This window comes from Vipera berus (genome assembly GCF_964194415.1).
Source record: "Vipera berus genome assembly, chromosome: 2".
Taxonomy (NCBI): domain Eukaryota; kingdom Metazoa; phylum Chordata; class Lepidosauria; order Squamata; family Viperidae; genus Vipera; species Vipera berus.
In genome coordinates this window covers 245,187,678-245,210,908 of record NC_138203.1, presented here as the reverse complement: position 1 = coordinate 245,210,908, position 23,231 = coordinate 245,187,678, and the positions used below count along the sequence as shown (strand labels likewise).

The window sequence follows — 23,231 nt, the reverse complement described above, 5'->3', positions numbered from 1 at the left end:
TCTATACATTGCTCATCCCTGCCCTTTATTGATTAACTTATGCAAGTTATTACTTGTTAATTAATGTTGTCATTAACTTATGCAAGTTTATTAGTACAAATGCTCTCCTACACAGGTAGCCCTCGATTTACGATCACAATTGAGACCAAATTTTCTGTTGCTAAAGAAGACAATAGTTAAGTGAATTTTGCCCCATTTCACAACCTTTCTTGCCACAGTTGTAATCACTGTAGTTGTTAAATTAGTAACATGGTTGTTAAGTGAATCTGGCTTCCCCATTGACTTTACTTGTCAGGTTGCAAAAGATATTACATCACCCTGGGATACTGCACCTGTCATAAATATGAGTCAGTTGCCAAGTGTCTGAATTTTGACCACATGAACATGGGGATGCTGCAATGGTCATAAGTGTGAAAAACAGTCATAAGACACTTTTTCCAGTGCTGATATTGTGTGAAGTTATACAACTTGCCTGTATAGAGAAATATCTCTATTTCTGTATAACTCTATTCTTATTGCATCTGCTGATAATCTCTCAGTGATCCTGTTTTGAGTGACTTCATCCCTCCTTGGGGAAAGAAATTCTGAAGTTCACCTAAAGGGTCACTGTGAAGCAGTTTTGGATACTGAACAAGAGGTCTTTTTTTACACAACAAATAAAATAGAATAAAAAAAATAAAAAATAAAAAAAAAATAAAATCCAGATCTGTGCTTCTATTTGCATATGTCATACACTCTTCTGAGCAAGATGTGTATTAGCACAAGATTTCACACAATCTTGCAATGTCTTTTCAAATGTGGGTTCTCTGAAAGCTTTTTTTGAGTCAGTTTTCAAGCCATTTGTCAGCTGATTAGCACCATATTTTGGGAAGCAATTATTACAATTTATTTTATTTATTTATTTTATTGCATTTATATACCGCCCTTTCCCTGAGGACTCAGGGCGGTTTACAGGGAGTTAAAAATCAAACATACAAAAGTTAAAAGCCAAGTTAAAAATATTAAATCAACCCTGTGCTATTAAAAACCCCAATTAAAATAATTTTCTCCTCAGCCTGGGCCCGAGAGCTCAAAGAGCCAGGTCTTCAGGCCCCGGCGGAATGATCGGAGGTCGGGGGCAGTCCTCAGCTCCACCGGCAGCTGGTTCCAGAGGGCAGGCGCTCCCACTGAGAAGGCCCTATCCCTGGGTGTCACCCGCCGGCAATCTCTTACCGGCGGAACCCTGAGCAGACCCTCCCTGTGGGAGCGCACTGGGCGAAGGGCGTTTGAAGCCGGCAGCAGGTGTTCCCTCAAGTACCCCGGACCCAGGCCATGTAGGGCTTTATAGGTAATAACCAGCACCTTGAATTTCACCCGGAGGGCAACCGGAAGCCAATGCAGCTCGCGGAGTAGAGGTGTTACATGGGAGTATCGGGAAACCCCCATTACAACTCGCGCGGCCGCATTCTGCACCAGTTGAAGCCTCCGAGTGGTCTTCAAGGGCAGCCCCATGTAGAGAGCGTTACAGTAGTCCAAACGGGAGGTCACAAGCGCATGAGTAACTGTGCGTAGGGCGTCTCGGTCCAGATAGGGACGCAACTGGCGCACCAGGCGAACCTGTGCAAAAGCCCCCCTGGTCACGGCTCCTATGTGATCTTCAAAATTAAACATAGCAGTTTTAAGGCTGGGTAAGGAGAAAAAGGGAGGAATCAAAATGAATGTACAGAACAGACTCTGTTTTATTCTGTGCAGACCTTCTCTTAGAACACACAATTTCACAACACTAATGCTGTTCTCAAAATTAGTCAAAAGCTTACTACTGCAGCCTCACACAGCATAGTAATGAGTTTTTAAAACCAAATATATTATTGGGTTACAATAGTAACTTTGAATCATTGGAATAGGTATAAACATATTAATATATGACTCACAGCTTGATGAATCCCCTTCTTCATTTCTTCACTCAACATGCCTTCAAATACAAAGGAATCACCAAATTTTTCTGCCTGAGGAAGGGAAAAAGGGAGGCAGGGAGGGAGGGAGGAAGGGAGGGAGGGAGGGAGGGAGGGAGGGAGGAAGGAAAGAAAGAAAGAAAGAAAGAAAGAAAGAAAGAAAGAAAGAAAGAAAGAAAGAAAGAAAGAAAGAAAGAAAGAAAGAAAGAAAGAAAGAAAGAAAGAAAGAAAGAAAGAAATCAAATCAAGCAGTTAAGTTACAATTACCTTCCCAATAGCACATTGGAATAATACACATTATTTCCCACCTGAATACTCTTCAAATAGTATATTTTCTTTCTCCTCCAACCCTGAAAACCAAGAGTTATAATTTTACAGCACACTCCTTTGGGATAAAAACATTACATTATTCAAAGACATTGCTCTTCACTGAACTAAAATGTAAACTCCTGAAACAGAAACAGTCAGTGGCTGTTCTATAAACATTTCCACTGCCATTTCTACTAACTGGGTCACATTCTGATGTAGGAAAGAACAAAAACTATGAAATATATGCACTTTTCTTATCTAGTAACGTATTTATTATTTAATAACTCACACTGGCATAAGTTAGGAAGCAGCATGATTCAATCAGCTTTTCACTAAAATGGGATTTGAAACACAGAGATGTATATATACACAGTATGTTTCTATCATGTCAACTCCATATTTGCTTCTTGTTTTTATCACTTGCGTTTACTTTTAACTAATAATTGTATTTCAAGTGGAGCAGCACCCAAATAATGTGCTTGTAACCATATCATAAATACACATGATAAAACAATGAGAACATATTGCATTATCAGCATGTGCATTTTTGGAAGGTAGAGCAAAGACCAGTGAGTTCTGACATTACTGGAATGTCAGGAAACTCGTGAGTTCTGATTCTGACATACTCTGAGACAGCAAATCTAAAATAACTACATTGGGAACCTGCTCTGTCCTCAACCTTGAGAAATTATGTACTACAAGAGATGTAGATAATGCAAGACCAAATGATCCAATAGCATGACAGCTTTATGTGTTTGAAATTGTAGCAGAGACATGCAATTTGTGGCTTTCTATTTTCTGAACTACAATTTCCATTTCTCTATATTATTCCTTGCAATCATCGTTGTACATAATTCTGCTTGTTACTAGATTATCAATAATGTCCATCATCCCATCCTTTGCCCACAGACTCAGGCTAATAAGATTATATCAGTTCTAGGGAGGAAGGCAGCACCATTGTAACGTTGTTGTTTTAAAAAAATTGTTCTGTTTGGAATTCTAACTCAAAATTTCCACAGACACAATTGTCAAAGGAAGTTTAAGTAAAAAAAAGTCTATTAAAAGTTGGATAATTTAAAGTGTAGATCATCTACCACATACTGAAATGACAAAGCAGTCAATGTGTGCAAAAGCAGCTTAATTGCTTGATGTGTGTTTGGGTGTGTGATGGTGGAAGTAAAAGATACAGAGGGAAGGTTAACCTTGTCATATGTGTTCTGAACTAATAAAAGTATAGGTAATTTTAGAAGTGGGTTTTTTCCCCACCAGTAAAAGCAAAAATGTCTGATCAATTGAGTCATAAATTTGTTCTATCCATATACTGCAATAGCAGAGGATGCAGGAACAGATAAGTAATAATATATACATTTGAAATAAACATACTCTAACTAGTGATGATGTCTTTCACATTGCTAGAAAGCAGTAGTATTTTAAGACTGCTATAAAAGAAGTTTATCCACTTCTCTGGAACTGCCTATTTTTTGTCTGGCAATACTATTTTGAAGTGTCTATCTCTGTGGCAACATATAACAGAAAGATATTCAATCTACCGACATTAGGAATTCTGAATTCTCAGCATCTATAGTATTTCAAAGATAACTGCAGCATAATCCTTCCAGCTTTAGTGAAATACCACGATCTGTTCTGCTCTGAAATGTACATAGCAGTGAATTTCTCAGCTGAATGTATTTCAAACATGCTAAACCTAAGAAAACAGAGCTTATGATGGATGCGTAAACCGAGGCATGCATTCCTAAGCTGAAACTTTAACCAGCAGTTTCTCCATTAAAAAATATGGCAGCACGTGTTAATGTAACTAAATTTCATTAGCCATAATTATATTAGGCACTGATTCCTACTGATTACCAAATCCAAACCCATTCTTTATTTCCGAAAGCTTAAAAATTAAGTAAGTAAAAAAATTACTTCAATATACTCTCCAAGTAATTTAACAGCATTCGGTATTCAATATTGAGTTTTTTTTAAAAAAAAACCCACATTGGGACAAAATTTGCTATTAAATATTATAGGCAGATGAATCAATATTGTAACTATTTTTGGCTGATACATATTTTAAATGTCAACATATCCCAGGATTTTGCCTTCCAGGGGTATACAAATTTAGTTCCCATTCCAGCACACTGGCTTGGGATGCCAGACACAGTATCCCATATTTGAACATCATTATGTTGAAATAATGTAAAATAGGGCTTGGCATTTTGCTTCAGTATCCTGCCTCCTGAGAATCTTCATTCTCTGCTGATTCCTCTTGACTGTTGAAAACACCGTAGACAGCATTTGCTAACATCATAAGAGACAAATTAGAAGAGTGATATGTCACAGATTAGCAAGGCTGAATGCCACATTGCTGGAGTATAAAAATTCTGCAATCGCAAATTTATATTTATCTAACTCATCCTAGAACTTGGTCCCTAATTAATTTTGACTTTAAGAGCTTGAATTATATGCACACTGATCTTTTTTTTTCATCTCCTTTCCTGAGCTCTTTATTTAGGTTCTCTAGCTTTTCTTCTTTATTAATGCTTTTAATAAACAATAAAGCTTTGAACTTTTGTACCGCTAGCCGGAGACTGTGAGGATATGAATGGGGAAAAACAAGCCCAGAATGACCCAAAAAAGTTTTTTCAAAAGGAAAAACAAATGTTTTTTTGGGGGGAAAAAAACCACCTTTGTGACAACCATGACCTGAATGACTGAGAATCTCCATTGACAAGCCCAGATTAAATCCCACCAAATCAGACTTGCTACCTGTTAACAGACTTCAAGCCAAGTTAATAACATGGGTTCCCCTGAAGGAGTTGGCCTGAGATTTCGGGGTTTCCTTCACTCTCAGTTCCTACTTAAACAATAGACCTTTCCTCATATTCGAACAAGCCGGCCTGGCCTGATGGGGGATTGGTGGGGTTTTTATTGCTGTATTTTTGGGGTTTTATAAATGTATTGTATCAATTGTTTTTAATGGGCAACTATTTAATCTTCTTTTAATATTTGTAACTTTGCATTTTATTCTTGCCCTGTTCACCGCCCTGAGTCCTTCGGGAGAAGGGCGGTATAGAAATATTAATAAACTAAACTAAACTAAATATTGTAATAACTTAGCTGTGGGAACCCAAGGACATTGGGCCCAGAGCGGATAGTGTTTTGGCGGGCTGGAGAGCTGGGGAGAAAGCCCACACTTCAAGCAAATTGGGGAATGTGATTTATGACTGTTTATTGGAGGAGGGAATTGTACTTTGCTACTTTGTATCCAGGGAAATGGAATTTAGTTTTTGGTTTCAACTATGTAGTGCCAATACTTTGTTTCTCGCATAAAAGATTATTTAAGGTAAACAATGCCTCGAAGTTCTTTTGAAGAGTTTCATCTGTCGGAACCATGACACAAGGTTGACTCAGCCTTCCATCCTTCTGAAGTTGGTAAAATGAGGACCCAGATTGTTCAGGGCAGTATGTTGACATTGTAAAATGCCCAGAGGGTGCTGAAAGATACTATAAAGTGGTATATAAGTCTAAGTACTATTGCTATTGATAAAGATCCAATAAATAGAAAGCTTACAAAAAAGGCATGCTTATCACTGCTTTTTTGATAGCTTTTTTGGTCTTCTCATGGAACATCACCCACTCACAACTGCAGAGTTAAACAATTATACCTACAGACAGCATAGCTAACGACTGCACTGCATGTAAATATCAGAAGTTGCAGTCTAAGTCATCTAGAGGAATATGCACTGGGGAAGGCAGATCATTAAGCAGCAACCTTGCAGTACTGACTGAATGGGAAAGACACCGACATCCTGACAGACACTAATGAAACATTTCCATATGCTACTTTTCTGCCAAAATTATGTAGCACTTGCTAAGAGTTTAAGACCTGTTGCTTACCAAAGGCTAACTTATTGGCCCTAGATAAAGGTGGACAATTGAGGAATAAATGGACCCAAAGAGGTGGTTTCATCCACACAGTAAACTTGATGAAATCTTCTATCATCCTGGATTGATACTGTATCCTGAATCTGAACCAAATTCTCATCTATCATATACAATAAGAGCAGTTTCGCAAGTCATGATTTCTCCCATAGCTCTATAATGGTGACCTGAAGATAGACTGTAACCTGTTGAAGATGAAGGAGGATATACCCTTTCTGATATGTCCAACATTTGTCTGGCATGGTCCTATAACAAGCAATAGTGGTGCTTGTTGCTATTGCTTGTTATAGGACTGTGGCAGATAAATGTTGACATATCAAAAAGGATCTCCTTAATCTTCAATAGTGCACCTCCTGCTTTACAAATTGGTGCACTTTACAAGTTCTACAGCAGTGTATCTCCTGCTTTACAAGTTGGTACACTGTTCAGCAAGCTCCTCTAAGCTGCTATTGATAACTAACTAAGGTTGCCTTTATTGCCCTTTCTTTTGTTGGGTGGGGCAAAAGTATTTTTCTTCTGTGCGGATTTTAAATCTTCCCTCCAGAAACACAGTGTTCATTTCTAACATGCCAACTTTCAGTAAGTTATGTGGATGTCTTTGTGTGGGTTTTTCCTTTTCCTTTGTACAGTGTGCTCCAAAACATCTTTAGGGGATACAGATTCCAAATGAAGAACTTCGGGACTTGTTTGTGGCAGGGTCCTTTCTTATTCTACAATTAGAGTAATTGTTATAAGAGAGATATATACAGGGAATTGGTTTTATCATTCTGAAAAGACCAAGTCCCTCTAATGTATTGACAATACGAAGTAAATTTCTGGCACTGCTAGGTTTTACTAGTATGTCCAAGGATACCAAAGACTTTTGCCAATTTTATAACATTTGGGGATTTTTGTGGATGAATATCTTTTCTTTTTCTCAGGCCAACCAGATGCCTAAGAGGAAAGCCACTCCTCTGATGCAGCAACATTTATCTCCAACTCCCAAGCTCCATTTGGACACAAACCAGACTGCTTTGCAAAAAGACCAATTTCTTTCACTTACCTCTGTAAGATAGCCAGTGGCATTCACAAACTTCTCAAACTCTGCATTGCTGACTTCGTAGCAATCCATGAAAAAACGACCAATGTGGACTCTCCTTCCAGGCCCTTCTCCATCTTGTTTTATAATGGGCTCATCAGTTCCCATTGTAAACACCCCAGCTGGAATATGGACCATCTACAAATTGAAGAAGACCCTTTCAGATATGTTTAAATCTTCAAATGCCTCCTTTATCTATCGCCCAGTTCGCTCCCACAGAGTCGGCCTCCTCAGGGTGCCATCGGCCAGGCAATGCCGGCTGGCGACCCCCAGGGGGAGAGCCTTCTCTGTGGGCACGCCGACCCTCTGGAATGAACTGCCTCCGGAGCTGCAGATGGCCCCTGACCTTCGGTCCTTCCATCGTGACCTGAAGACCTGGTTATTTCAACAAGCGGGTCTGGACTGATTATGGTTTTAAATTAGGCTTTTATTGGGTTAAATTGTCATGTATTTATCATATTTATTAATTCTTTTTTAACTTTTGTACTTTATGTTTCTTAATTTTTTATTGTTGTGAGCCGCCCTGAGTCCTTAGGGAGAAGGGCGGCATATAAATTTAATCAATCAATCAATCTCAGCTAAGCTACCCAAGAAAGCAGAACTCTTGAAACAAGCATTGTCTCAAAAGGAAACTTTTGTTAGGGGCTTGTGACAGCAGAGAATCAAGGCGGGATCCGAGAGAAAAACCTGCAAAGCGATATATTAAAAACAGCATTCAATACTCCTCCCCCCCCCCAGTGTCCCAGTGTTCATTTGAATCCCAGCCAACCCACAGGTGGCATCGTGTTTTAGTAACCGGTCTTTTCGGCAGGCTCTTCAAGGTCCCTCTCACTTTCGAGATCTTCTGGCTCAAAGCACAACCCGTTTCTCAGATAAGGGTGAGATATTCCATCCCCTTGGGGAAGGGCAACAAGGCAACAAAGCAGACAGTGCAAAGCATCCCCAAAGGCTCTCCCCTCCCAACAAAATGGCAGGCAACAAAGAAAGCTACAAAATTAAAATAACTGAGGATACATTTTGGGGGGGCCTGACGCTATCTTTTCTTACAGGATGTAAAAATAACTATTGGACAATATCTTCAAAGTCTAGAATGTCATCAGCCAACGAATGGCCAGCACATAAATTTAATAAATAAATAAATAAATAAATAAATAAATAAATAAATAAATAAATAAATAAATAAATAAATAAGATACCGGGTGAAACATACTTCAATTTACTGCGACAACTCAGTGAACTGCAGTAACAAAACATAAAAAAACCAACAACCCCATGTCCAGAAAACCTGTGTGATTAGGCAGAAAGAGCAGGGGTACAAAAAGTAAGAGATGATGAAGAAAGTCCAAATGACTGGTCAGGAATTTCAGCTGTGAGATCTGCAAATTCAACATATGTCTCATAACTGCAATTGCAAATCATATGTAGTGGCTAATGACAGATAGTGTCAGACATTCTTAAACCACACACTCAGCTCTGAAAACACAACAAAATGTACCTTTTTTTTTATACAATGTAGTTTTCTGAAGCTGAAAGAGACGGAACTTATCTGATATAGGAAACAACTTCTGGTTATAGGAAACAATGGAGCTAGAGGCATCCATACCTGAGTACATGGGGGAAAGGGTCAACTTCGTTTCACTTCAGACATTCAGCAGTCACCCAAATCGTGACACCAACTCAAAACAGGTTGCTGCTAATTTGTACACTATTCACAAATTGGTCTTGGCAATATTCAGATGCCTACATCTTTCCATCTATTTTTGGCATCTGAGTTTTATGTCAAGAGTGTAAACAAGATCTTTGGCTTAATGGAATAACAAGCAAGAAGAGAGAAAAATGAATGATGTTGTTTAGATCCCTCTCTAGAGAACCATTTCAACAGAATACCTCAGTGGATACGACTAATTTGCTTGTCTCCAAATTGTTAGACTAAATCTAACATTTTTTTGTAAATCTGCAAGAAAGATATTAATTCAAAGCTAATTTGGGGGCTAAATAATAAGATTTAAAAACACCAGGCCATATTCAATTGCATTTTGCTTTTTAAAAAAATTCCATCTTCTTGTAAAAAATAAATCTTTGGCTAACTGTATCACTTGAATCACTATCTTTTCTTTACTAAAACAGTGTCTCACTGCTTTACTAAAACAGTGTCTCACTGCTGTCCATTGCAGACAAACTCTTTGCCCACATTCTCCTGAACAGACTTGTCACTGTCTTGGAGAAGAACCTGCTGGAGGCGCATTGTGGCTTTTGGCCAGAATGGAGTATAGCAGATATGATATTTGCCATGAGGGAAGTCCAGGAGAAGGGCATTGAGCAGAACAAGCTTCTTTACTCTGTCTTCATTGAACTGACAAAGGTATTTGACACTATAAACAGAGAGGCTCTCTGGATCATCCTGAGATGTCATGGAAGCCTGGGTAAATTCATCCAGTTGATTCAACTAGTCCACAATGGTATGACAGGACAGGTTCTTTACAACAGTGATACACAGGCTGCATTTGCTATTTCCCATTGGGTAAAACACGGTTGTGAGCTAGACCTGGTCCCGTTCAATTTGTTCTTGCATGTTGCATGTTGTCATGTGCTGTCCAGGGATTGAAAGAGGGTGTGTACATCAGATACTGATTGGATATCTCTGTCTTTGACCTTTGCTGTTTGAATGCACAGACAAAATGCCTCCATACAGTCTTTCAAGAAACCCTCTTTGCTAATGACTGTGCACTTCTGGCCCACAAAGACAATGATCTATAGTTGATGCTGAACAAATTCACAGACACTGCTACGCTCTTTGGTTTGATTATCAGCCTGAACAAGACTGAAGTACTTTATTAGTCCGTGCTAAATATCAAGCCTGTGGAAGCAAAAATCACTGTTGACGACATCCAGCTAAGAAATGTAACCAGCTTCAAGTATATAAAAGAACTATCTAGGTCTTTGGGCAAAGAAATTGCAATATACTGATGTAAGCCACTCAGAGAGTGCTGTAAAGCACTATGGAGCACTATGTAAGTCTTAAGTGCTATTGCTATATTCAACAGGACTCTTATGCCTTTAAATGGCACCTTAACAAGAAATTTAATAAGCAGAGTTCTCCTCAACATAGACAAGAAGTTACAGCAGTTTTCTTATGTAAAGCTATTTTAAAAAGATGCACAAGAAAGTGAACTGTTATGCCCAAAGCTTGGAACAGAAAATAAAAAAAATATACACTTGCACAAGCACTTTCAGTGAGAGTCTATTTATTCCTAAAGATTGGAGTAGATATGAGATTAGCCATGTTTCCACTTTGCTAATGAGCAGCAGGTGTTTAAGTACACAGAAATCAGTGTTAACATAATCCAACATCTGGGAAGGGCAAAATTTTCTAAATTTAATTTCTTAACTTTACTTAATTAATTCCTTAATATTTTTTTCTGTGCCTATTTTTCTTTCTTTTGATCTAAACAAAACACATTACAATGGAGCAGATATGCAGTCTGTCAGGATAATAATTTAATAACTAAACAACTTATGTAATGATGCAATGTAAGGTGGATGATGCAATGATAGGAATGACTCAGCAGGGTCTGTGTCTGTATCCCTTTAAGAGCCTGAGTATAAAAGGGAAAGCTTTTACTGCTGTGGTCTCTCTCTCCTCCGTTTCCTGCTGTAACTGCTGTGTTTTGGAGTTTGCTGTATTACCACGTGTATGTATTTTGTTTAAAGATAGTGTAATATAAACCACTATTTAATACAAACCACTGTTTACTGTATTTACTCCTGGGTTATCTCAGCGCAGTAAGACTGTGCATGCTCTGACATCTTTAACTTTTTTCCTGACAGGTGACAATTGAAGTCCTTGTTCCAAGCTGAGCAGGTATCCAAAAATTAATAGCTCACCTTTAGTTGCTTTTGGAAAACACAAGAAAGCAGAATTTCAAATCTTTGGGGATTAAATCAACCTAGAGTGAAGAATCAGTGCAGAGTCTTGCTTAATATTGTCAACATGCAGAAAAGAGAAGGAAGAGGATAAGGAAGAGGAAGGAAAAAGAAGAGGAAGAGTCAGGAGAAGAAAGAGGGAGGAGGAGGAGGAGGAGGAGGAGGAGGAGGAGGAGGAGGAGGAGGAGGAGAAGGAATTGGATGTGACATGGCTCAACATTGCCTTAGAATTCTATTGTAGTAAGCTTTCATCATGTATCCAAACAGGCTATTTTAGATATAAACGTAAATCTATGTTTTTCAACCCCTGGCATCTTTAAGATATGGGCACTTCAATTCCCAGAATACTCCACTGGTATAAATCTAATACAGGGCTTTTCAACATTTTCACCCATTGTACCAGTTTTAGGACAAGGCAATGTCCGAGTACCACCAGTCGCCCAGCAAGGTGTCAAACGAGTGACCAAAAAAAAAAGGAAAAAAATGATAAAGTACAGGTAGTCCTCGACTTACAACAATTCACTTAGGGACTGTTCAAAGTTACGATGGCACTGAAAAAAGTGACTTATGACCATTTTTCACACTTATGACCGTTGCAGCATCCCCAGGGTCATGTGATTTACATTCAGATGCTTGGTAATCGATTCATATTTATGATGGTCACATTGTTCCAGGGTCATGTGATCTCCTTTTGCAATCTTCTGACAAGCAAAGATAGTGGGGAAACCAGATTCACTTAACAATCATGTTACTAATTTAATTTTTCTCCCTCTCTTTCTCTCCCTCTCTCTGCCTCTTTCTCTTTCTCTCCCTATTTCTTTCCCTCTCTCTATTTCTCCCTCTTTCTCTCTCTCCCTCTATTTCCCTCTCTTTCTTTCTCCTTCTCTTTCCCTCTTTCTCCCTCTCTCTTTCCCTCTCTATTTCTCCCTCTCTCTCCCTCTATTTCCCTCCCTTTCTTTCTCCTTCTCTTTCCCTCTTTCTCCCTCTCTCTTTCCCTCTCTATTTCTCCCTCTCTCTCCCTCTATTTCCCTCCCTTTCTTTCTCCTTCTCTCTCCCTCTCTCCCTCTTTATTTTCTCTCTCTCCCTCTATTTCTTTTTCTCCCTCCCTATTTCTTTCTCCTTCTCTCTCCCTCTCTTTCGCTCTCTCTTCCTTTCTCTCCATTTCTCTCTTTCTCTCCCTCTATATTTTTCTCTCCCTCCCTCCCTCTCTCCCAACGTCCCTTCCTTCTTTTCTTCCTTTCTTCCTTCCCTCCCTCTTTGTCCTTTCCTCCTTCCCTCCCTCCCATTGTCATTTCTTTCTTTCCTTCCTTCCAAATCCATTTTTACCAAGAAACCTGATGCCCACTTAACTCTTTATGAAGCACCGGAGGAAAGTTGGGGAAGATCTATCAATGATACTTGGTGGTTGCTAGCTCATTTAATAAGCTTTATTCCAGCAACAGAAACACCTCGTATTCGCTCAGAGTCAATCCACACATGCCAACAATGCTGCTGTGGACCGCGGGGCAGGAAGGCGCCCTTCACACGGGAGAGATGGAAGACGCACCAAAGCACCCTTCGCCCCGCTCGCCTTCTGCAGACACGGCCGGAGTCCCTGGTGGGGGGAGATCCGGGGATGAGGCGCACTCAGGGAAGCGCACACTAGCAACTCACAACCAGCTGCTCTTGGGGGATGGAGGCACAAAGCCAGCCAGCCAGGGCTCGGAGTGGTTGACCGTCCTGGACTACAGCTGCGCTTCCACCTTTCCCAGGGCGGGCCCCGCAGCGCCGACAGGCCCTCATCCCGGAGCCTCCCGCTGCTGGAAACCTGCAGCAGCGGCATAGCAGGGCTTGCAAAAAGCAGGGCGGGTGGCAGTGGCTGCTCCCGGTGCCAACTAAGGGCAAGCAGGGCAAGGCTGCTCCTGCTCGAAAGCCAGGATTCGGCAGCTGGCGAGCCACTCACACGGGGCTCTCTCGGGGCTGGCAGGCCGAATGGGGACTGGCCTCTCCCTCTCCGTGCTAGAGCAGCACCCCTGCAGCCTGGCTTTCTCTTGCAGAAAGCAAGCGAAACCGAGCGAGAGAGATTGCCAGGAACACAAATCGGCACATGCTGAGAAACACCGATCTCGCACTGCTGCAATCTCCCTCACTCAGTTTCAGCTTGCCTTGCTGCAACAGAAAGCAAGCTGAAACGGAGCGAGGGAAATTGCAGCAGCACGAGATTGGCCGATTCACATTCATCTCCCTCGCTGCGTTTCAGCTTGCTTTCTCTTGCAGCAAGGCAAGCTGAAACCAAGTGAGGGAGATTGCAGCAGCGCGAGATCGGCCAATTCGTGTTCCTAGCAATCTCCTTCGCTGCGTTTCAACTTGCTTTCTCTTGCAGCAAGGCAAGCTGAAACCGAGTGAGGGAGATTGCAGCAGCGCGAGATCAGCCAATTCGTGTTCCTGACAATCTCCTTCGCTCCATTTCAGCTTGCTTTCTCTTGCAGCAAGGCAAGCTGAAACGGAGCGAGGGAGATTGCAGCAGCACAAGATCGGCGTTTCTCAGCACGTGCCAATTCGTGCTCTTGGCAATCTCCCTTGCTTTCCACTTGCAGAGGTCGGGCCTGGCCATACAGATCAGCTGGCGATTCCATACGGCTGGCCTAGACCTCCGCCAATGGGCTCCAGTCAGCGGAGGTCAGGGCCAGCTGTACGGAGTTGCCAAGAGTGGGGGGGGGGGAGGGAGTCAGGCATGTTTTTCCCTCCACACCCGCGTTCTGATGGCTTCACCTGCCCTGGCGCGCATCAGGAAAACAAACATGGGCCTCGATTCCCACCTGCTGCCACAGGATGAATCCTCAGGGAGGGTGTGCACCATCTGGCCGCTTTGCTTTCCACTTTGCATTGCACATCAGGAAGAGGAGAGGGGAAAATCTCTTGAGCCCTAGGAGGAAAGCAATGTGAGGGCTGTGAGGGGTATCACAAGCTCGCGGGGGGGAGGAAAAGAAGATGGACGTGAGTGGATGCAAACACCTACCTGCCGAGAGAGTGGATGGCTCTGTCCTGTTCAGGCTCGCGCTTGCTTCTGGGGGAAGGACAACATGGTTGCTGCACAATGAGTCCCAGGGGAGGGCGGGGCCTCACTCTGCGCCTGCGCTCTTCGCGCGGCCTGGTAGGTTCCTGCAGCAGCATGTTTCCCGGAAGCAAGTAAGCTGGGAAGGAGTAGGGGGGAGGTGGAGGGAGGTAGGGAGGGAAGGCGATGCCACGTACCACCAGCCAGGTGCTCGCATACCACCAGTGGTACACGTACCACTGGTTGAAAAGCCCTGATCTAATAGTTCCAATATTTATAGTTATTAATATTACTATTGAACATGAAGGTTGGTTAATTCTCCACTCAGAATAAAGACACTCACCAAACTTTTGATCTCCCCTCCTCCCATCTTCCATGAGTATATTTCAGTATCTTGGTCCAGTGGTTAAGGCACCAGCTAAAAAACAGGAGATTGTGAATTCTAGTCCCACCTCAGCATGAAAGCCAGCTAGGTGACTTTGGGCCAATTACTCTCTCTCTCAGTTGAAATCACCTCACAGGGCTGTTGTGATGGAGGAAGGAGGAGTATTAGGTATGTTTGCTGTCTTGAGTTACTTATATAAATAATAAATGTGGGCGATAATTAACTAAAATCTGGTTTGAAAGACACTTTCAGAAGGCAGGTTAGAGACTTCTTGAGATTATACCTTGCTCTATTTTTTCTGAAGCAGAGATGATGGCCCCATCTGTTACAAATAGCTGGCCCTGCAAGCTTGTAAGGCAGAAGGCTGGGAGAAGGAGGAAATCAAAGATGGAAAGAACTGCAATGTGACAAAAGTACACACAAAGCTTCCTTCCTGTCTGTCTGCCTGCCTTTACAATTAGAAGATATGCTAATTTTAATATAATTATGGGAGGAAGGAGGAAAATTCTTCTTTTTAGATTAAATTAAATTTGTCACCCATCTTGCCACAAGGCAATTAGAGATAGACCAGAATGGCTATTCCTAAACAAATTTGATTAATACATAAATTTGCTTATTATAATTTTGGAGTAAATCTGACTTGATGCTACTGTGTCATAGTAATAACATACACAAAGTATAAAAAATGTTTTTATTTATCTTGGTGTAAGAATTCCCAGTTGATAATTTCTTGGTTTCAAATCATCTGAGTTTATCCTCTGTGTCGATACCAATTAAACTAGAAGACAGAATTCCTAATATTTGTGATAATAAAAACTCAATCAAAATAAATTTAATTCCAAAGCTGATTTATATTTTGAAAGGTCTTTTATTTATTATATCGTATTAATCAAATCAAATCAAATCAAATCTTTATTATGCTCAAAGACCATCTTAAGAAGGGTGGGATACTGCGATGACCCAGAGCATGGCACAGAGGCAATGCAATCAGCTGGCAATTCAAACCACCCTTTATTGCTCCAAATTTTCCCCAAATGCTCCCACGTTTCTGGCAAGCCCCAGAACAAAGTAAGACACACACACCTTCAGCAGCCTCTGGCTGCAAGTAGTTTCACATTCAGTCAGATTAGAAGAGTAATTTACTCAAGGGCACGTAGATAACAAGGAATGAAACATACATCCAAAATCTAACGAGTCTGTAGAAATACAAGCTTGCCTGAGCAGCTTCAGAGGAGAAGCCAAAATACAATCTTTGAACACAAATTAAGTTTGTCAGCCAGTCCAAAGGTCAGAGTTTTGGGTTTCCAAGCAGAAATCACAACACCAAACAAGAGATCAGAGAGCTGTTTCCAAGATCAGCAACACCACACAAACCTACAAGAATTCAGCGTTTATTCCCGACAAATGCCCCTCCCCACAGAGGCTCCTTAAGTCTCAGTCTCCAGGTGTGCCTTGTGGAGAGGGGCAGGGCACTCTCCTCCCAAGTAGTTGAGCCTTTCTGCGTTGTTCCTTCCTTCTCTCCACTCTGCGTGCTCTAGGATCAGGTGGGGGTGGCACTTGCTCATTGCCTGAACTCTGTCTCTCCTGTTCATCCTGTCCCAATCCTGAAGGGCCCTGGCCTGCCTCAGCCTGCTCTTCCCCACATTCCTCTGAAGACACAGACACCTCTCCCTCTACCTCCATTGGCTCCAGTTCCAGCTCATTTTCCTCAGCAGATTCAGGCTCTGACGGAGGCATGACAGATACAATTTAAAAAAAACAACTAAAAATACACCAGAATCTAAAAAATAATAATGCTACAAGATATAAAACAGAAGGATATATTTAAAAGGAATCTAAGAAAAGGAACAGGAGTATTAAATGGATGTAGAGCAACATAAAGGTAGTATATGGCAGGCTATCACAATACAGAGCACTCTAGATCAGGAGTCCCCAACCCCCAGTCTGTGGACTGGTACCGGGCTGCAGCATGCCAGCAATCGGTCCGCACAAATAAGCAAAGCCCTTTCCGCAAGATGCAGGCAGCACACAAAACCACACACTCTCCAGCCCATGGAAAAACCTTTCTCCATGTAACCGGTCCCTGTGCCCAAAAGATTCAATCTGCTCTAGATTGATGAGCTAATGCCCATCAAGACTAGTTTATGGCACTGGTCATCTGAGGAATTCTGGAAGTTGAAGTCCATGAGTCATAAAAGAGCCGAGGTTGCCTACCCCTGACCTAGGCCAAGCCTAGATCATTAAAACAAAATCCAGGAAAAAAAGAATGGCAAATAACCTCCATCATGGTGCCAGAAAAATTGCAAGGATGTAATCAATAAAAGCTCAGTTTGATTTGATGATATGTTTATGATATATGTTCAAATAAATTACATTCACTGTGTTTTGTTCTTGATTAAATAGTGCAAAGGGGAGGAATTACACTTGGAAAGCTGTTAAATATCAGTTACATAGTTGAAAACAGAATGAATATACATGTTCCAGATGTGAACTAAATATATAATCCATCTCCTGATCAAAAATATTCCATAGGATAAAGGTGAAAACACTCTTCCCTATTTTATGTAATATGCAAGGATAATTTCATATCTCTGAGCCTACTGATCCTCAAGCAGGAAGAGAAAATAGCATTCTCCACTTGGTACTGAAGGGATTAAAGTTCTTCCTTGAAGGATCAACCAGAGCACTATTTGAATTTGAATTTTATTGAATTTATATACCGCCCTTTCCCATAGGACTCAGGGCGGTTTACAGGGTACTTAAAACAACGATACAAAAATTAAAACAATTAAGATTAAATTAAATCCCTGAAGAAATATGTCTATGTCTTCCAAGAAACTCTGAGCTATAGCAGTGGGGGTGAAGACTTTGATCTCTGCCCGCTGCTGAACAGGGAGGGGCAAAATACTGACTCTGACCTCCCTTCACATCACAGCACAAATTGCCAGGAAGCAAATGGAAGCCCTCAAGTGATCTTTGATCCTCTGATCAGTCCTCCACCATATCCCTTTCCTGATCTATTAGTACTCATGCTGGGTTTTATACACTATGCCATGTCTTGCTTAATTATGGTTAGCTGATTAATCCACAGTTTGCTGAATACACACACAGTAACTCCAAAATTTAAAAGTATATATTTTGCAATGTTTCCATTTCCACATTGGCTGAGGAGAAGCATCAATTTATAAATAAATAGTGCATATCTTGATTTATAAAATTATATTTAAAAATCTCCAGATGTTTCATGTAATAAAAGCACACATACATGAAAGTTAAAATATTTTTACAGTATTTTCTGATTAATGTTTTGGAATTAGATGCTAGAATATCCAGTGACCAGACCAGTCTAAGTCAGCATTCTCCAACATAATACCTTACAGATGTTTTGCAATTCAACTCCCATATGTGGCGTTGGTTGCTTTTGGAAAGTAGTGATTGATGGTGGTGAGACATCACAACTCATATAGAAAAAGGAAGGGGCTGCTCATGGGAACACTATTACTTTACCCCATGCATAGAATGTTACATGCTGCAACATATAAAAAAATCCATCCCACATGGCTGCTTTTGGCTGGGTCCCACTGCAGCCATCCTATTCCAACTTCTACCAACTTGCTCTCACTTGAATTTAACAGATGCAGACTTCCTTTTAACTCTCAATCCAAGAAGAGTACTTCATTACCACTCTGTCACAAATTGTTCTCATCATAAATTTTCGCATCTGTTCTTCCTCCAATCCAATCTACTGTAATATCTGTCAGAACTAGCTTATGGCATTCACTTTTATGCCTCTTCCACTTTTACCAACTTTCTAGAACATACTTTCAACTACTCTTCAGCCCTTGCTTTTGGCATTTGGACTGCTCATCTGCATGATAAACTGTAACAGCAACTATCACATTGTCCACAATTCTTCAAACATTGTAGATATGAAAGTTTTTCTTTTCATGGATCCCACTCCTGCCACTGCAAATGATGTTCCTCAGTGGCACAATACCTATCTAGGGCCTTAACAGATTAATGGTTTTCTGCACAGCTGCTTCCACCCAAACCTCACAAACACCAGCAACTTCCATATCTTCCAAGCCATATATGCAAGGGCCAGATTATTGGCTTCTCTTGTAATGGGTAGTTTCAGGATCCCTTATACTTCTTTTGCTCAGGTAACCCAGTTTTCCAACTCTCTCGTCCTCCTCTGTCACCATTCTATTGCAGTACTTTTCTCACTTAAACATTTTCAATTCTCTAATCCATATGACCCAACAGAAAAAAAAAACATCTTCCCTTGCTTTCCTCAACCTGCATGTATAATCTCACCCCCACTCAGTGTCACCTTGGCTAAGATACAAAGCAGAAATAATGCCAATTTATGTGATTTTTTTGAAATGTATTAGGGCTCAACTGTGTAACAGCTCGTGTTTCTTTTACATTATCATCTCTAAAAGCTGAAAAAAAGACACAGCATATTTTCAGCTGAAAGTATTCCTACTGCAAATAGGATTTTTCAAGGTAACTGATTTGGCTAAGCGTATTGGTTTGACCTGGATCCTTGCCAAGTTGGTACTCAGGCATGCCTTTCTTATTTTCAATTATCCTTTTGTTATAATGCCTTTTTAATATGAGTTAGCATAAAACTTCACATAGTTTAGAGCTTCAGCGTGTCTTAATCTAGACCTGGGTGAAATCCAACAGAGTTGGATAATGCCAGGTTACAGAAGGCTGGAAAGCAGAAACCTCTGGGCATGAGGCTTGAGCTATAAACTGGCTTGCAGGTGCTACACGTGACTGAGATGGGTGTTCTTTATTTTTTTTTCTTATCGCACATACGATAAGAAACACTGAACTGAAAGATACATCTAGCAATCATGTTTAAAGTTATGTCACACGCTCTAGCAACGCTGTTACACCCGCTGTTCGCCATCCCATCATTACATCTTCATTCCTCATTAAAACCACCAACCTAACGTCTCGTTTACTTACCTTCATACCCTCGTTTTTCGAGCGGTCATCTCCACGGCGATTATTTGGCTGCTGGGAAACATTCGCCTCCAGAGAGTATTTCCGTGCAGCTCCTTCCGCGCCGCTTGCCCGACTGTTGCTGCAACCACAGGCTCCTTGATCCTCGTCTTCCCCGGGCTTTTCTTTTCCTTCGCTGCCGTCTAAGCACTCTGCGGACCGTAGCCACAGGATCCAGCAAGCGTAAACCACCCAAAGTAAATTATGCCTGGGCGCAGCCATATTGTAAGGAAAATCACGTGAAAGAGAAAATATCAGCTGACCACTTTCCTCCCCCCCCCCTACCGGTTCTTTTCCGGAAAAAAAGTGTATTCTCGATTACTCGGGATTTTCCTTCCAGCGCGCTGTGTTGCACGACGGCAGGAAAATCTGAATGCTTGTTTGTATTGACTCAATTAGTTTCCGCTTTATAAACTGAAACTAAGGATTAATTCTGTTTTGGAGAAATCTGCTTCTGTTGCCAGCCTTTAGTAAGTGAAAGGAATGTAAGGCAGAAAATACAGGTGTTTGAATGAGTTACTAGGTATTTAGTGCTACTGGGATTAGGAGCTACCGGAATATGAATTTTTTAATCGTATTTCAATAAACGGAGGGGTTTATCTTCCACTGCATCTGGTCAGTGACAACATCATTCCCAGAACTCAAGAACCTATAACATGAAATAAAGGTCAAGGATGATGTTCCCACAGGAGATAGGGAGAATTTTCTGAACTACTTACAAAATCCTAAAAGCTGAAAATAAATAATTGCAAATCAGTGGAAATCACACACTGGCTATCTTGTGTGAGAAGTCAGCCCCCCAGAGAAGGAAATATTAAAAGGGCAGAAAAATATATTTCCTCAAAGGATCTTAAAGAGGCAGAATGGCATGCCCAGTTGTCTTAATAGCCCCAAGTCTCCCTCCCCCAAGCAGAAACCAGCTCTGTAGAAATGCAGATGTAAACCATCCAGGAAGGTTGCGGCCCCCCAGCTAGAAGCTTAGGAAGACAAAGACGCCTAAAATCTACATACCCTACCCCAGGGGTAGGCAATCTGGGCTCTTTTATGACTCCTGAGCCAGCCATGCTAAGGGGAAAGGGAGAGGTTTCCAAGCTGAGCCATGCTGGCTCAGGAATTCTGGGAGTTGAAGTCCACGAGTCATAAAAGAGCCAAGGTTGCCTAACCCTGCCCTACCCAAACTCTAAGACAGGACATAATGGGATTAACCCACAGATACCAAAGGGCAAACCCAGACTCAGGTCAGAATACATAACACAGGAAATACAAAGCCTCAAACAGGAACAGGAAACAACTCCAAACAAAATCCCCAGAGGTTATAAAAACCCACTCCCTACATGTGCTTGCTCTTTTCTTCCGGAGCCATCTTTCTGTCTGGCTCTCCTCTTCAATACACTGCAACCTTCCTTTTAAAGCAGTCACCATTTTGTTTATTCCCAGCTTGGACTGAAGACTTTTCCTTCAACACTTTAATGTTGTAATGTTAAATAATATAAACTGTCCAGCATCTTTTTGGAATAGGGTGGCCTTGAAACCCAATAAATAAATACATAGAACTGAAAAGATTTTAAAACTGAATGCAGTAGGCCAAACTCTCATCTGTGACTTTTTGAGATTTTGCTGACTAAGTTCTTATGAAATGAAAGCATACACTTCTTTTGCTAAGCCATACCTTTCCCTAAGAGCTTCTGAACTGATGCAATTCAAAGAAGCATTTGCTTTAATTTGATCCAATTTTGGAATGCAGTATTAAATTCCATTGCATACATTCATATGAGCCAAATTTTGGAACACTTCCTATGTAAGGGGTAAAAACAGTGTGGCATTTTCAAATATTTATTTAAACCTCAAGATTTCCTGAAACCTAGAAAAATCCCATAGCTAAATAATGTACACATGTTTTAAAAAATTGCATCCCAGCTTCCTCCTTGTATTGTAGTCCTAAGAATAAGTATATGCAGATCACACTGAGCCAAAAAGATGCCATTTGTCTCTGTCACATGTGATTGATTGATTATGTGCTATCAAGTCAGTGTGGACTCTTAAAGAATCACCGTGCTGCTTCATTCTGGTGAAGGAAGGGAGGGGTGAATGAAGAATTCTAGGACTGTATATCAAGAGTATATATTCCTATCATGGTTACCCAAAGATCATCCCAGTTGACCATCTAAAGCAATATAGGTCCCCAAACTGGTGAATGCATGTAGGTATTGAAAAGTAGGGGAGAGAAAATAGAATCTGTGGACATGTCACTGTAGGAAGACACTCCACTCCCCCAAAGAAAAATATTTTGGGGATATTAAAAATAGCAGAATATATTTCCACAAAGGAATAATAGAAAATCTTAGGCAGAAACTCCCCCACCCCAAGTCTCTGCCCCAAGCAGAAACCAGGTCTGTAGAAATGCAGTTTTGATAATCCTTTCAGAAAGACTGGAGCCAGGAAGATTGGAGCTGAGGGGATTAGAAAGACAAAGATCCCTAGAACCAACAACCCCTCACTCAAAAATCCAACACAGGACATAGTAATCAGCCACAGCCCCAGGGAAGCAGGACATGACATTTAGTACATAATGGGATTAACTCACCACCATTAGAATATCAGAAGGACACATTGAACCTCAGGTCAAAGTTCATGCCACAGGAACAACTCCAAACACAAAAGCCCAAGGAGGTATAAAAACCCACCACTCCCAACAACATGTGGTCAGCTGCTCCAGAGCTGCATGTCTTGTGCTTCTGCTCTTTAATAAACTACAACCTTCTTTCTAAGGCAGTCTCCATTTTGTTTATTCCCAGCTTGGACTGAACTCTGATGAAGATTTTTTATTTCAACATCACAATGAGGGATCTACCAACACTAGTTGTATCCTGCCCTTGAGAAAAGAAGAGAACCACTATAACACAAAACCTCCAATCCCCAACCCATGGAGCTGGCTCAAAAGGATACTATGGTCAATGGTATCTAAAGCCACTAAGAGACTAAAAAGAACAAGGACCACCATCTCAGCTCTGCAGGTGATCAACAAGGGTGATCAAAGCTGTCACAATACTAAATTCTAGTCTGAAACTTAACTGAAGCAAGGTGCTCATCAGCTACAATTAAAGCATCAGATACATACAGTAGCTAGATAGCATGTGTAAATTTTCAAATACAAGCCTTATTATTGTACTTGTACTCATCAGAGTTAACATAAGGCTGATGTTATTCATAACGCTAAATTATTGTAAAGGTTGAGGCTGGTGAGGCTGAAATCTCCAATTCTTACGCCAGAGAAAGTTGTTTTATAAACAAAGAACAGATGGCAGAAACTTTTAAAGACAGGAAATGGGCAGCCATATAACTGTTGACTCTAGAAGGCAGGAGAAAGAGATAATGGGTTGAAATATTGGGATGAACATACTGGCCTCTGGCTATTCTTAGAGGGAGAACATATATACCACATACATCTTCCTAACTCTCAGCAATAAATTTTGGAGCAAAAGAACATGGAAAAGAGAACATCTAATAACTATACTAGGTATAAAATCTTTCCAGTATTGATATTTATCCATATTTACTGAATTATATTTGTCTGGATTCATACAATATGCTAAACTCCACACAAGCAAA

At 40.9% G+C, this 23,231-nt stretch overlaps 1 protein-coding gene across 1 annotated transcript in view; it reads right to left on the bottom strand.

Annotated features, from left to right (window-relative positions):
* The window catches only part of SUMF1 (sulfatase modifying factor 1), a gene marked incomplete at its 5' end in the record, with an annotated part of 67,245 nt that extends 47,401 nt beyond the window's left edge, over nucleotides 1-19,844 (bottom strand). Inside the window, 3 exons of the mRNA XM_081320030.1 lie at nucleotides 1,911-1,985; nucleotides 7,228-7,401; nucleotides 19,587-19,844. Coding sequence (XP_081176156.1) covers nucleotides 1,911-1,985; nucleotides 7,228-7,401; nucleotides 19,587-19,844 — 507 coding nt within the window. The remainder of the gene's footprint in view (nucleotides 1-1,910; nucleotides 1,986-7,227; nucleotides 7,402-19,586) is intronic.
* Between the last annotated feature and the right edge of the window lie 3,387 nt (nucleotides 19,845-23,231).